At 43.5% G+C, this 16,065-nt stretch overlaps 1 protein-coding gene across 1 annotated transcript in view; it reads right to left on the reverse strand.

Annotated features, from left to right (window-relative positions):
* Positions 1-13,218: 13,218 nt before the first annotated feature.
* LOC144824370 (uncharacterized) overlaps positions 13,219-16,065 on the reverse strand; it is a 55,010-nt gene continuing 52,163 nt past the window's right edge. The window contains exon 5 of the mRNA XM_078683485.1: positions 13,219-14,261. Coding sequence (XP_078539611.1) covers positions 14,127-14,261 — 135 coding nt within the window. The 3' untranslated portion in view covers positions 13,219-14,126. The remainder of the gene's footprint in view (positions 14,262-16,065) is intronic.

A 16,065-nucleotide genomic window follows, 5' to 3' on the forward strand; every position in this document is an offset into this window, starting at 1 on the left:
GACATTCCCGGAAAGCTGGAAGCACGCCGAAATCAACGCCCTCCTCATGAAGCCCAAGGCGGATCCCAAGGACCTCAAGAGCTTCCGGCCCATCTCCCCACTCCCGGCCTCGGCGAAGGTCATAGAGAAAATCGTCAAAATGCAACTGGCCTGCCACCTGGAAGACAACAACATCTTAGACCCGTCCCAGTCCAGATTCAGACGCAACCACAGCACCGAGACAGCCCTCATCGCCGCCACAGATGACATCAGGCGCCAACTACACAACGGCGAAACATCAGCCCTCATCCTCCTGGACCTGTCAGCTGCCTTCAACACTTTCTGCCATCGCACTCTAAAGACACGCCTCCTAGAAGCCGGAATCCAAGAGAAGGCCCTTGACTGGACCACATCCTTCCTCTCCGGCAGAACCCAGAGCGTCCGCCTCCCGCCCTTCCGATCGAGGCCACCAACATCATCTGCGGCATCCCCCAGGGATCTTCCCTCAGCCCGGCGCTGTTCAACGTCTACATAGCCCCCCTCGCACAAGTGGCACGCCAACACGACCTCAACATCATCTCCTACACCAACGTCACCCAGCTAATCCTCTCCCTCACCAAGGACCTGCACACCACCAAAACCAACCTCCAAGAGGGAATGAAGGACGTCGTCGACTGGATGAAGAACAGCCATCTGAAGCTGAACTCGGACAAGACGGAGGTACTCATCCTCGGACCCACCCCCTCAGCCTGGGATGACTCCTGGTGGCCGACCACACTGGGAACAGCACCGACACCCACCGACCATGCACGCAACCTAGGATTCATCCTCGACTCCTCCCTCTCCATGTCTAAACAGGTCAACGCCGTCTCCTACTCCTGCTACAACACCCTTCGCATGCTCCGCAGGATCTACAAGTGGATCCCGACCGAAACAAGAAGAACGGTGACACAGGCCCTCGTCAGCAGCAGACTGGACTACTGCAACGCACTCTACGCAGGAATCCCAGCCAAACACCTACTATGACTACAATGCATCCAAAATGCCTCCGCCCGACTGATCGTCAACGTCTCCCGCCGCAGCCACATCACCCCCCACCTGAGAGACCTACACTGGCTCCCCGCCGACAAGAGGATCACGTTCAAGCTCCTCAGCAATGCACACAAAGCACTCCACAACGCCGGACAAGCCTATCTTCACAGCAGACTCAGCTTCTACACCCCCACCCTCCAGCTCCGCTCCGCCAGCCTCGCCCTCGCCGCTGTCCCCCGCATCCAACGAACAACCTCCTGGGGCAGATCCTTCTCCTACCTCGCCGCCAAGGCCTGGAACACCCTTTCTCCCCACCTACGGCAGACCCAGGATATGCTCACCTTCAGAAGACTCCTCAAGACCTGGCTCCTCGAGCAGTAGCGCCCCCCTCAGCGCCTTGAGACCCTCACGGGTATGTAGCACGCTTTACAAGTACTCTGATTGATTGGTTGAATAACATTTTCACTATAAATTCCTGTACTTCTTGAAACTTGGTGTTTAAAATAAATAAATATAGCATAACAGGATGTGCAGTAAAATGAATGTGGATGATTTAGGATGAAATCGCTGAAAAATATTACACATATGTGGGTAATATTTTGGGTGCAGTGCTTAATTTGAGCCAGTGGTTTTCCGTGCTCGGCACCAACACTTAATTCTCAACACCGGCGCTTGTGACAGCTACCACAAGATGGCGCTGTCTGGCTAATCTGGATTTGACCACAACAACAAGTAAATATTCATTCAATAAACATTAAAAATGACTATTACCTGCCCCCCCCCCCCCAGCCATTCTTATAGCTATGGTGGCCTCAAGTAGTCTGAATTGTCACACTTGTAGGAGTGTGATGGTTAGTGCCTGTGTTGTTAATATCGTTGGCAGCATGGCAGGGACAATGTGTGATGCAAGCAGCAGTGGCCTCCTAACAAGAGCCCTGGCACTTATTTTTTTTTTACAAATTAAGCACTGCCCTGGAGGATTTAGGTCGAGCTTAGCGGCAGCACGCATGCGCTGCTCGCTTTGCGAGGCATGTTGTAATAGAGTATGCAGCCCTGTTTAGAAACCACTGACTGCACTGCTGTGCCTACCCCTCGACGCCCTTACATATTCTGCAGTGATTACTGCAGAGTATGGAAGGACGCCAAGGGGTATGTATGTATGTATTGTGATTTCTAAACAGGACCGGAAGAGGGAGCAGTCCCTCTATGGTTAAAAGTGTTTTTTAAATATTGAGGGACTGCCCTCTTTTCCGGCCCTGTTTAGAAACCACTGCCCAGCAGTGCATACTCCTCAGCGCCCCTGCATACTCTGCAGTAATCTCTCCAGAATATGTAAGCGCACCAAGGGGTATGCACTGCAGTGCATTTGCTATTTGGCTGCGCTATTTCTTAGCGCAAAATGCATCCCCCGCATCCATTTTTGGACGTGAGGGTCCATTTTGCGCTGAGACAATAGCGCCAAATGGCCACTCCACCCCGTTGCGGAATTTTAATGTAATTCTCCAGAATTCAGCAGAATCAAACTCCGAAAATTCCGCCCACCCCTATGCCAACAATGCATTGGATCTACTCTAAATGTCACATAAAGCATTGCATTGTGGATTATCAATGGCTGGCATCTCAGATACATGATTTACAAAGAAGGAATAACAAAGTACCATAGTGTTAGCCTTTATGTAATGTGTTTTGGGATGTTTTTCACATTGGTTTGGAATATGAGCTCCAGTCTCACTCGAGCATTGAGTGACACTGTCTCTTATGCTCTTCTATTAGTTGTAATATATTTTAAATATTTCAAAACTGTGGAAACGAAGCAAATAAGTGTTTTTCACCTCTGTGGAGATTAGCTCTCCTTTTACTTCACCTTCTCTTTGACCCCAGCGGGGTGACATTAAAGGTTGGGCTTTTACATGATCACATAATGTAATATTGACCATTTAAATATCTTAATACTTCAATTTGATGTATGTTTTCCATACATAATATCATAAACGTGTGGATTAAAAAAAAGCGTAAAGCTTGCAGGCAAACAGTTGTATCCATAAATCTATATGGCAATAAAGTTTAGCAGTAGTTTGCTGCCAACAGTTGCACCCTGATTTACTTAAATCCAAGATGTAACAACCTGTAGAAAATTGCAACTCGCTGCAAGAACAAGACACAAACAGCTTGTTTATTGCCCATTCTTCTACCAAGCTGTCTCCAGTTTATCTAGGGGTGCTGCAGCACCTAGCCCACTCCTACCCCCAGTGCTACTGGTCAGCACTTTTCATTGTGGGCGGCCTTGATTGATCTTGTTCATTAATAGCTGAGAGATCCAGAATCCAGCTGAATCCCCCCACTTTTCCAACATTGGTCTGCCCATCTCTCCTTGCAGTGGCCAGAGATCTTGTGGAAGAATGAAATAAGTTATCAAATGGGGATTCAGAACTTTAGGGACCAAGGCTGGTCTAGTTCTGGTATTAGGGGTAGGAGCATGGAGTCGCAGGTACCTAGCATATGTTGGTCCAGTCACAAGGTAAAGGGTGACCCAGTCTTGGTGATCTTGGTCACTAGGACAAGCTGATGTAATTAAAAGTAAAGGATGTCATAGCAATTGGTCACTATGAGAGGCTTGTCTAGTCCTTGTACTGACATGGAGAAATCTGTGCTCTTGGTCGTGAGTAACAGGAGGGTACAGTGCTGGGTTCAAAGGTTGGGTAGCTCTCAGCTCCAGAGGACTGGGACAGGCTGGTCTGGGACACACACGCCAAAAGGCTGATCGAAAGGCCCGATGAAGTCCCTATAAGGGATGAAATGTGTTAGCTGGGTCTATTTTAAGTGTGATGGAATTGGCTACCTAATAAAAAAACTTAATGGAAACAGACACCAACGTCTGGAAATTAATAGAAAAACTAAATAAGGAAAGTAATTGAAAACAAGAGTGATTACAGATACATGCAATTCGAATTGAAAAGTTCAATGTAAACAAGGAAATCAGGTTGCCCGCCTAATATTGTGAAAACATTGGTTCAGGGTGGTACTAACGGTAAGAGAAGCACAGAGCTCCGGGTCACTAAAGGAGATAGTGCCTCAGAACTGTTTGTGTCAGAGACATTTCTCTTGTATCATTATTTCCCAAGACATAGCTATCCTAATAGATCTGTAAATACATAGTATGTGGACCACTGTCAACCTACTTGGAGTAGGGTGACCAGACGTCTCGGATTTGCCCGGACAGTTCTGGTTTATGAAGGACTGTCCCAGCATCCTGACACTTTCTCCTAAAATACAAAAATGCTCTGGTTTTTAACCCGTTAACCGCGGCGGTAATTCTGCCGCGGTGCTTGCGTTTCCTTGCGCGGGAGGGGCCGCGTCGGCCGTTGAACGTGCGCAGCACTAGGAAGGTAGTGCTCGCAACGTTCAATGGCCGACGGCAGCACACAAGGAGTTAAGGGAGGGTCGTGTGAACTTGCTCATTAATAACAGTGTTGTGCAGGTTCACATTTCAACTGCCCTCTTAGAAATCGGTGACAGAAGTTCATTTGTTTAGACAGTCTTGCTGTGCTGCCTCGCCTCATTCAATCAGCACAGCAGGAGTTAATGAGGTGAATCAGGGCTGCAGAGCCCGGCAGGTCCAGCACCCGGACCATGGAGCTCTTCACAGGCAGGGGAGGGAATGTGAAAAAGTATATACATATACATATGATGCCCTGCGACGTAATAGAACGTTTAGTCCTATTTTTATGTCTGTGCCCATCCTGCTTTTTTCATCTGAAAATCTGATCACCCTAACTTGGAGGTACATGAGAATTTAAGTAATATCTGCACTTTGTCAATAGTATTGTTTTCTTTATGGCAAAATTGATTCCAATTAGATCCAAGATTTAGTAAAATCAATCTTTATTGAGAACATCACACAACAGCCAGCAAGTGTTTTGAGGTATGATCCTCTTATTCTGGGCACATCTACATCCCACTCCCTTGCTCTCTGCTTGCAAAAAATGTTTTGTTTGCAAGCAGAGAGCGAGGGAGCGAGATGTAGATGCGCCAATATGGTGGAATTGTTGATACCAATATGGGACAGTTCTTTACAATTATGATTGAAATTTCGCTGTATGATCGATATTTTCTATACACGATTTGAAAGCCCTGAAGAAGATCAATCCTCTAAACACGTGTTGGTTGTTGTGTTTTTACTAAATCTTGGATCTAATTGGAATTCATTTTGCCATAAAAAAGACTAAATACTATTGACAAAGTGTGGATATTACTTAGACATTAGTGTACCTCCAAGTAGGTTGACAGAAATCTTTTTGAACTCTGACCGTGGGATATGCTCTTGGAGGAAGTTGCGCTGGGCCTGTTATCCCTTAACTCAATTTTTTGCTGTTTGGTATGTGGACCACGGAACCTGGGGCATAATTATTCTGCAACTATATTATATACATATTTATATGACCACTGTTTCTAGAACATCTCTATATCCTAAAAGCTTATCTACAACTATATTAATTTCTTCTCTTTTTTGGTAGATACATTTGTCCTTCCTTTTCAACTGGAAATATTTATACACCACTGTACTTTTCTTTAATTGGTTTATTATTTTTCAGAAAGATAAAGAGAAAAAAGGACTACAATTACCTTTACACATCAGATAAACCCAATGCATAAAGGTAAATAGCAGTTTGGTACAGGAACAACTTGTTACCAGTACATTTTAATTATAAGGTGTGTCTAAGACATATGATGTAGACCAGACAGTTCTCCAGGTCTTCAGCACTCCCCATTGTGGGTGGGGTATGTCTCATGAAATATTACAGGTTATAAGCACCTGTATTTAATACTTAAATTATGCAAGAGTAAATCTAGCTTTGCTCTATACCTTTTTTGGTATTCCCTCACTTTTTCACAGTCTGTTTCTAATATTTGGATTTCGTTTATCTCTTTGCCCTTTAATTTTAACAGGTAGTTCACAGCCGGGGTGGTTATGAAGCAGTGTCCTACAAATCATGGACCACCAGAGGCCAGTTATATTATTTCCATAAGTGTCCCCCACCCCCAGCTGTGTTCTTGATTTCTCAAATGTATGAAGCTTGTTGCCCTCCTATATTTCCCCCATGGTTAAATATTGGCTGTCCAGCTAGGCCACTTCTTTAGCCTCTGGGTGGTTTAAAACTCTTTCAATTGATGCAGCGGTGCATGTTGCAAAAAGGAGGTATTTTTCACCATTGAGTGAGATGTACCATCCCATATCTGGGGCATTAGTGCAACTAACTGTGATACTGCTCAACTCACCTTTACCTGGTTGAGAAATTAAGTACTGTACACCCAAGGCTCCGAGCCTCATTGTATGCACTGTGGGATGAAGCAGTGAACCTTCTTTCACAAGATCTTCGAATGTCCGAGTATACAAAGATACTGTAACCAAGTATGTGATATGCTGTCGTAGGTCGTGCGCAAGCGGAGAGAGCCGGAGCCCAAAACATACTGGGTCTGAGGGATGAGTGGAGAAGCAGATGACAATCTAGATTGCTGGTAGGCATGGGTTTCCTCATATCCAAAAGACATATAGCACAGAACTGAAGGTCCTCAATATCCCCACCGATGACGGAATGGATTCAGGGAGTAGATTATTGCGCCAAGGCAGAGCGGTTTCAATCAAAGGTGATGTCCATAGAAACATGGCAAAGTCTGGGGCAATTGCTTAACTACTGTATTGCTGCTAACGATTGACAATCTATTTATTTTACAAGCCCTATGTAAAACTTTGTCACATGTTGGGAAGGTACACACAGTATTATGTATACTGGCACTTAATGTAGCAATGAATGATGGTGCACACATTATGTTTTAAAGAGCAATAAAGAATGTTATAAGAAAAAGTTCTGTATTACCATTGCAGCCCTGTAACAGTCTACTCTCCCTATTGGGTATTGCAGGAATCCACTCTGGAAGGTAGCTCATTTGGAATGAAAAATAATAACTTACTATGTTTTGCCCAGCCACACCCCCCCAGCGTAGGGTAGTTTCAATATGTCTATTCTGGGTTGAGTTCTCGCCCATGTCAGAAGAGTGAGCACGCTATTCAACTTTTAGAATAACTTTCTAGGAAGAAGCCAAAACATTCTGTGAAGTATATAAAGGCACCTGGAAGTACCAACATTTATGTTAATGCTCTTCTGCAGAAATATGGGAACCTAGTCCAGAATTCAATCGCATTGCCCACGCTTGTTGGTACATAACAGTACATTGTTTGTAAAAGCTTCTCCATCATGAGCCAATCTTTTTACCATTCTTTTAAATCAGTTATATGCTACTGTAAATCTAGGTCTGGGCCGGGTGCAGGGATCTACGCATGCTGCCGCCCTCATAGGTAATATACCAGTCTTTGAACAGGTTGTGCGGAATTCCAAATGGGCTCTGTATTCATCTAGTAATTCCAGCACATGAGGGGCTGATATAACAGGTTTCGTAAGCTAACTAGGGTATCACTAGCAAGGAAGGATACAGCATGAACTGTGTTGCCAGTTTTAGCCCCCATTGTTTCAACTGTATTTTCCTCTCACTAGCCAGGGGTTCTAGCTCGTGGGCTAATAAAAGCCAACAGGGGCCAGTCCTGTCAAGGGCCAGGACCCGCCCTCCATCGCTCAGATATTATCTTACCAGTTTTCACTTGAGCCTGCAGGTTAGAATATGATAACTTAATCCATTCCAAGATAGAGAGACCAAAGTTGAAGCTATCAGGTACATATAACCCAAATCCCACTGTGTTGAATGCTTTCACTATATCCAGGGAAGCAACTGCACATTCTCCTCCACTTATTTATCAAAGAAATACTTTACATGAGCAAGTATGGTGCTTTGCCCTGGGATATATTGTGATTGCCAGGATGTAACTGTTCAGTATATGTCTAACTATGGCCTCACTCAGTATCTTTGTTTCAAGTGTCTTAATTGTACGAAGTCTGTAGGATTTATAGCCTTCCAAATCTTTTTCAGGCTTAAGAACCATCACATTCAGTGCCTTTGTCATTGAGTCTCATTATTTGCCTCTGTCCAAAGCTTCATTACACAATTCTAGTAATTTATCAATCAGTAGAGTAAGCCTGCATATGCAGTATAAAATTCAGTTGGTATGCCATCTGTACTAGCTGTTCTCCGTTTCTTTATATTTTCAATCATAGATAACAACTCTTCTCTCGTCAAAGGGCTACCTAATGGCCATTTTGTGTCTAAAGTTTGTTACGGCAGCTGTGCAGCTCTCAGGTAGTTAGTAACTATTTCCGGGTCAGGAGTTTGTTGGATGAGTATAATGTGCTAGGATATAATTGAGAGAATTATTCACTGACTCTGGTCACCGAATCTAAGCCTTTCTGATCAATGATACACACAATAAGTTGTCTATTCTTCTCTATTTTCCCTGTCACCTGTCTTATCCCTCTCTCTATGTACGTTTTGTCTGAAAGATACATGGAAAAACTGTCATAGAGAGAGGAGGACAGTGCTGCATGATCACACTTGGCATTGGCTAAATCATGACAGTTCATGTGCATAAGCTGCCTCGTGCTCCAGTTTTTTTTATTCTCTACTCCAAAGCTCTAGTATCTGCTAACAGTTTTTGATTTACACAGATTTCCCTTACACAGGCACCCCTCACTACTGCCTTCACTGCTTCCTATTTTATCTTTTTTTAAAGATGAATAAAATAGCAAAACATTCCACAGTCTCTCTAGGAAATGCAGCACAAATAGTGGTCGCGTAATAGCTGAAGCAATCTGACAAAGTACGCATATGTGTAGACATAAGCGTGGCACATTAGACAATTAAATGAGAATAGCACATCATGCTCACTTAGATTAACAGTGCCAGATGATTTGCAAAAAAATTGATTTAGATGCAGGATACCAACAATTCAAACTAGAGAAAGGATCAAGGTTCCTCCCAACATTCTCTGCACATGTAGGACTTCGGCGATTTCACCATTTACACTTTGGCGTCTCCAGTGCTTCAGAAGTCTACCAAAACTGCACATGGGAGCTACTATCAGGATTAAGTGGCATACTCAATATGAGTGAAGACATCCTAGTATATGCCACGTCCTTAGAACAGCACAAATAAAGACTCCGAGCTGTCCTGGAGCGAATCTAAAACAGCAGCCTCCCACTACACAAAGCCAAGTGTGGGTTCCTCACAGAAAACAGAAAATTATTTGAAGATCGTTCTCAGGAGAAGGAGTTTCTATGGACCCCAGGAAAGTGAAAGATATCCAGACAGCAGCCCTGCCGAAAAACAAGCCAGAGGTCCGCAGTTTCCTTATCATGGTCATGTACTGTGGTATTTTTATCCCTAACCTGAAAACCCTTACATAACCACTGTGAGATCTCCTGTAAGCTTGTGCAGAGTGGAAATGGAGAACAGAACACCAAAAGGCATTCAAAGAGTCAAATAGACGCTATCAGCATAGACTACTATGAGATTCTATGACCCAGTGAAATGCCCAGAACTAGTAGTGGACATCAACACCAGAAACGATAGATGGAGAGGATTCCCTCCTCGGACGTCACCTGCCCAGTTGGTCTTTGGGCAGACTTCCTTTCGTCTCTCCTGCTGTCTTTTCCCTCATACTCCCCCTTCACACATCCCCCTCCCCCCTATTTGTCTCACCTTTCTTTCCTCTCTCAACGTGTTGCTTATTTTTGATGTAATGTGTAATTGTTATCATTTTCTGTAACATTGTGTAACGTAATGTAAAGTGCTCTGATACCTACGGGTCTAGCCAGCGCTATATAAAACTCATAAAATAAAATAAATAAATAAATAACCCAACTGGACTCAGTGCAATATACCTACAATGCCAAGACAATATGGACTCCAGTTGTCTATGCCAGTAAATCCTCAACTGACACAAAGTATTACTCTAAAATTGAAAGAGACGCTATAGCAGGGCTTGGGCTGCTGCTATTTCCATATTTATCTATATGGCAACCAATTCCCCATCTACACTGATCATAAACCATTGATGCCCTTTTTCCAAGGATCCAAGTCAACCTTCCTCCACCAGGATCTAAAATTGTATCTCACAATTGCAAGAGTACTCTTCTGAAGTGGTATACCAACCAAGGTGTTCCCTTTATGAACATATAAAAGTATCCCCTCCCCTCTCCTCTCCCTTTGCAGAGGGGGCTTTGATTATGGGCTCATTTGCTTTAGCCAATCCCTCTTTCTGAGAGTGCCTAGAATACGAAGTGCAAGCGTACTTTGAGATGCACTCTAGAGGTATCGAAAGGCTCCAGGAAGATGCTTCAAAGAGCACTCACCATCTAAAAGTGTATGAAAAGCAGAGTGGGAACACGCCCAGTACGATTCTGAGGGTAGTACCAAGCACTGCAGAGAGCTTTAATGGACATAATCCACCTCGATAGCCACACTTGTGTGATTGTGGAGCCAAGCTCCACAGGATGCATCTGGAATCCCACCTTCTGGCAGTATCGGGAAGGTGGAGCACAAGCACACCTCAGGATGCCCACTAAGGAGAGCATGGAGTATTTTCAGCCGGGGAGTGACTGTTACCCCAAAGGCGCTCCAAGGAACTGCCACGGGTTGGAGTGCGCAAAGCCCCTCAGGCAGGGGTAGACTGGCATTACTCAGTGCATCGTGTTTGCTGCTGAGGTGTGACCAATCTCTGTTGTGAGTGTCCCTGTTTATTTCTGGAGGATTCCCTCTGCTGCCCACTGGTGGAGACTATAGTAATTGCTCAGGCTAGGATATGTTTCCTCCATTTTGTGGGCTTGTAGGTGTTTTCCAGGCCCTTCAGTGTATCAGAACTGAAATGGAGGCAGTGCACTTTGCCATGATGACTTCACTGGAGCAAAACCTAGTAGAGAGCACTTAGGATTGTAAAATGTAGGTCTGCAGCCCAGATGGGGAAGAATTTCCCTGCTGTTGCTAATTTTCTTTAGCTGGCATAAAATAGTAAACTCTCCTGGGTTCTAATTCCTTGATCTGTCTGCTGCTTTTGACACAGCGATGAATGTGCTCTTTTGACTTCTGCTTGTGCTCTGGAAATCACTCGATCTGTCTGGGATTGGTTTCATTATTATTTGGCTAACCCCACATTTTCTTCGCATGTGCTATGTCTGCATCTCACCTTGTCCGCTTTGGTGTTCCATGGGGCTCTGTACTTGGCCCTCTGCTTTCTCTCTTGTTGGTGCTACATTGGGTTTTATTATGTTCCTTAGCCATCTTTTTTCCACCTGTTCATCCTTTCTTCAGACCAACGTTTTAGGCTGTCCTTGCTGCTGAAGCCAGGTCGACTTCTCACTTTCTCAAATCTAATGCTTAAAAACATCACAGACTTTTTCTTCATGTTTCATCAATATTGCTGCTCCTTCGATTATTTCTTGACCATCTCTAAAATTGTTTTTCCAATTCTGCAAGTAATCTAAGCTTTGAATTTGACATTTCGTTTATTTTCCTGAATCAGATGGACTCAGTATTTAAATTGTGCCCGTTCTAGCCAAAATTTGTCTGTAAATCAGATAGTTTCGTTCTTTCTGTAGTTTTAAACTGATGCCTCAAAATCTTGTCCTTTCATTTCCTAATCACTATTCCGGCTAGGTTGGTCTTCCTAAATATATTATTTGCTCCCTTTCTCACTTCCACACCACTTTCCTCACCACTTTGATGGCTTCCACTGTCTTCTCTTATACAAGTTTCCTTTTCTTTGTTTAGTTGTAAATATCTTCATTCTCTTGCCCCAATTTATGTTCTCTGTGCACTCCTCCTTATCCTCATGATCTTAGCTTTATTTCGTCTCCTTCTGCTTCTTCTTCACGTTGTTCTCTCTGTTAGCAGCTGTATGGAGGCATGGGTTTTCCACCCATATTAAGGATACCTTACCTTATTTCCCTGAAAAAGGCGACTGAAGGCCGATGGCCTTGATCCATCTGCCCAACCTTTGTTTTTTCTTTCACGTTTTATATAAGGCGAACTTTACCCGAAGATACAGAGCGCTTTACACAAGCATCAGTTATGTCACACAAGGTCACATTAATTTTTTTGTTTTTTTAGGCATAGGGAGATTAAGGGCCAGGTGTACGCCCCTATTTTGCAAGCGCAACCCATTTGCGCATGTAAAATCTAATAGGGCCATGTACAATCCCTATTTAGCGAGTCACAATTTTTTTAGCGGCTCGCTTAGTAGGAATTGCAAGTCACTATTAGGAAGGGGCGTTCCAAGGGCGTCCCTTCCTAATACGAGTCAGAGGCCTATGTAAGAATGGTTTGCGCCAGCAATTGCGGTCGCAAATCTCTCGCAATTTACCGCCTTCTTCAAGAGGGTGGTAAAGCACTTGCAAATGCGAAGGGGTCCCCAGGAGACTCCTTACCTTTTTCGAATGCAGGCTAAAATATTTTTAAGGGGCAAACAGTGGTCCCACCTTCCCTTAAAAAATTAAATGAAAATGTTTCCTTTTTCTTTTTTTAAATGCATTCCGTTTTCCTTTAAGGAAAACGGACTGCATTTTTTAAAAAAAAACTGTTTTATTTCAAAGCAGTCCCAGACATGAAGGTCTGCTGAGCCCAGCAGGCCACCATACCTGGGAGGGCCAGCCATTCCTAATGGGGTCGCAAATTGTGAATGCCTCATTAATATGCACGAGGCATGCAATTTGCAACCCCATTAGGAATCTCTAACAGTGTCTCAGACACTGTTGTACATGTCATTTAGCGACTTGACTTGCAAATTGCGAATCGCAATTGAGGGCAATTTGTGAGTCGCTAAATGACATGGTCGTACATCTGGCCCTAAGTGATTTGCCCAGAATCACAGGATTCTAAGTGTCATTGCCAAGAGTCGAACACGGTTCCCCAAATTTGAGATCAACCTCACTAGCCTGTAAGGCCAAATCCTCTCCTTGACGCTCCTTCTTTTTTTTTTATTACTCTGGTTTTTTTCTGCACCTGGCTTATTCAGCACTTTGAATAAAGGTACTCAAATAAATGAAGTAAACACCTAAATAGGAAGTGGTTGATACATACACAAACACACAACCACACAACCACACCCGCACACTCAAACACATGAGAAATCCTTGTTATCGAGTAATGTGGCACTTGCATTAGTACCCATGGGTCGAGCAGATGAGGTCATATATGATTCATTTGGGATTGTCATGCACGAGCACATGTTGGTGCTGACTTGGAATAATTTCAGGCCCTAAAACGTGAGTAAAGAAAAACTTTATTTTGATTTAAAGGGGAAATTAAGAAAGCAGGCAGCAGGCTACAGCTTCACTGCAATTCCAGAAGCAGCGAACATGTCCTATAATAAACCCCAAGGTAGCAGAGATGGCTCTGTCAAGCAGTGAGGCCTTTCGTGGCCACCTGAGAGCTGGTGCCACCAGAGCAGGCCTCGTTTAAGTAGCTGATCAATGGTTTCTTTTTCAGGGCTATGCAAAATGATGCAACGCTTTTGTGAAAGAACTTTCGGAAAAATTAAGTGAAATTACAAATACATTTCGGAAAATGCACTTTGGAGTATCTTGACTTAAAATCGAACACGGTGGTGTACCTTTCATTCAAAATTGAGTTGCAATACCAGCAAGGGAACTGCCTGACGAGAAAAGGCCCCATGTGAAACATTATCTGCTCGAAACAGTCTCCCATGACACTTTCTTCTGCTCGACCAGTCTCCTGTGGCACAAAAGTGTGTTGGAAAAAAAATGGCACTCACATCATTCTTGATATTTTGCATACTGTGAAATTCCACAAACTACATGAGAGTAACAAACGATCCCCATGGGACTATTTTGATGGAAGTTGAGTCAGATTCACCCTGGAATGATTTCTTGGAAGAGGATATCCTGTTGAGTGGGACGTCCACCTTCACTGCTGTTCAGCTTCACAAGATGAACGATACACCTCTTGGATTGACTAACTGGCTGGAGGAGGGTTGTTTGTGATGTTCTTGGCAGAGTGGTGTTTTATAGACGAGATGAACAGTTCTTGGTTGCCATTGGTCTTAGTAAAGGTTCGGGTTTGCTGATCTATTAACATTTTTATAGTCCCTGCGTTGTGCAACTGCTGTGGAAGCCATTGTTAGGATGATGCACCGCTAAAAAGGTCCTTTAGTCTTACTTCAAACTATGGGACAAGTCGATCAGGATTATGACATACATTGGGCACATGCCTTCAAGTGTGATCTTTGATTCTTTTATTTCGTCCACCTTTTTCATGAGAGCCTTTGCTCTTTCTGGGTCTTTTGAGTTCTGCAAGAAAAGAGAAAGCACTCATGAGGCACAGAGGAGACTCTAGATATGAACAGGAGCAGAGAAGAGACTGTACATGGGTCTCAGGGCACCAAGGTGACCTCTAGCGCTTTTAGGGTGGGTCTGAGGAGACCTTTTATGTATGTGCACAGGAGCACGAGGAGACATTACAAATGTGTACAGGAGCACGAGGAGACTAACCCCCAGATGCATCAAGCATCCATTTTGCGATAACTTATTAGCGAAAAATAAGGAATCGCTAATAAGGAATAGCAAAATGGTATGCAAGAAGAAAACACTTTAAAAATAGCAATTTCTTAAAACTCCTTGATTGAGATTCGCAAATTGCGAGTCGCAATTAAGGAATACCTCCCCATTCATTCCTATGGGCTTAGAGGCCCTTAGGAATGAATGGGAAGAATTTTCAATTTGCGAATCGCAATTAGTGAATCGCAAAATGAGATTGCGATTTCAAGGGTGCAGGGGTGTCCAAAGTACACCCTGTTGCACCCCTGAAATTGATCTGTGCACATATGTTGCGCACACACATGCCCTTAGGGCATGTGTGTGCGCAACATGAAACTTTGAAAAATGTACTTTAGTGCATTTTTCAAAGTTTTTGCAAATTACCATGAAGTACAACTTCATGGTAATTTGCGAGCCCTATTAGCGAAATTGCTATTTTTTAAACTTTAATGCATTGCATTTAAGGAATCTCAATTTGATATTCCTTAAATGCAAGTAATCGCAATTTAGCGAATTCCCAATTTGCGATTTTTGCATTTGGGATGATGCATCCCAAATGCAAAAATACCGGTCGCAAAGGGGCAGATTCTGAGAATCTGCCCCTTTGCGAGCGGTTTTTAGCTTCATGCATCTAGGCCTACATGTTTAAAGAAGCACAGAACAGACAACATCTATCTATCTATCTATCTATCTATCTATCTATCTGTCTGTCAATCTATCTATCTATCCACACACAAGCACACATATTACCTAGTTTTGAGATATATATATATATTTTGCTCCGCTGTCCGACATTGACTCCCTTCACTCTCGATTGGGTGCTTTGAAGCATGGTGACAGACTCCGCGCGGATCAGACAATCCAAAGCTCACTCGCACAAACTGCAATAAGCACTCTCAGGAACGTAGTAAACCCCTGATTTTATTTGGGTTTAAAGTACACTTCCAGATGCGTTTCGGCTTGCCGCCTTTCTCAATAGTGGCCGGCGCCGCCATGAGGCAAGTTTATATAATACAATACATGAAACATAAACAAAGGACACCCAGCTTCCATTCGCAAAGGTGTTGGCCATTACTAAGCATGCAAAGTAGTAAAGGAAAAAGTCAAACCACATCATATATATAGCATACATCTACTGTTATAAATTTGATGTGTGACTAAATATTAAACAAAGTAAAACATAACGCCCTGGATGGGCAGTAACACATGGACTACAGGTATACACAAAAGATTGTTTGCCCTGGATGGGCCTTATTCTACATCAGCAGTTATTTCTGCACGTATACTGTTTATGCATTCAGGTACTGGTAACTGTTTGGAATCACATATAAAGAGCAATTATGAGCATTAATGCATTAATGTACGGGGAGCATTACAAGTGTATGGCCATCTCCTCACCACTATTTAGGCCACCCGGCCTTTTGGTCTGATTTTCAATGATGTGCCGCGACTCTAATCTGCGTAACTGTAAGAGTCTATTCCCACCTCTCACATTCAGGGGCACTTGATCCATACAGAAAAAACTCAAAAGATCTCTGTTGCTGTCATGGATTTTTTC

This window comes from Lissotriton helveticus, chromosome 1_1 (genome assembly GCF_964261635.1).
Source record: "Lissotriton helveticus chromosome 1_1, aLisHel1.1, whole genome shotgun sequence".
Classification (NCBI taxonomy): domain Eukaryota; kingdom Metazoa; phylum Chordata; class Amphibia; order Caudata; family Salamandridae; genus Lissotriton; species Lissotriton helveticus.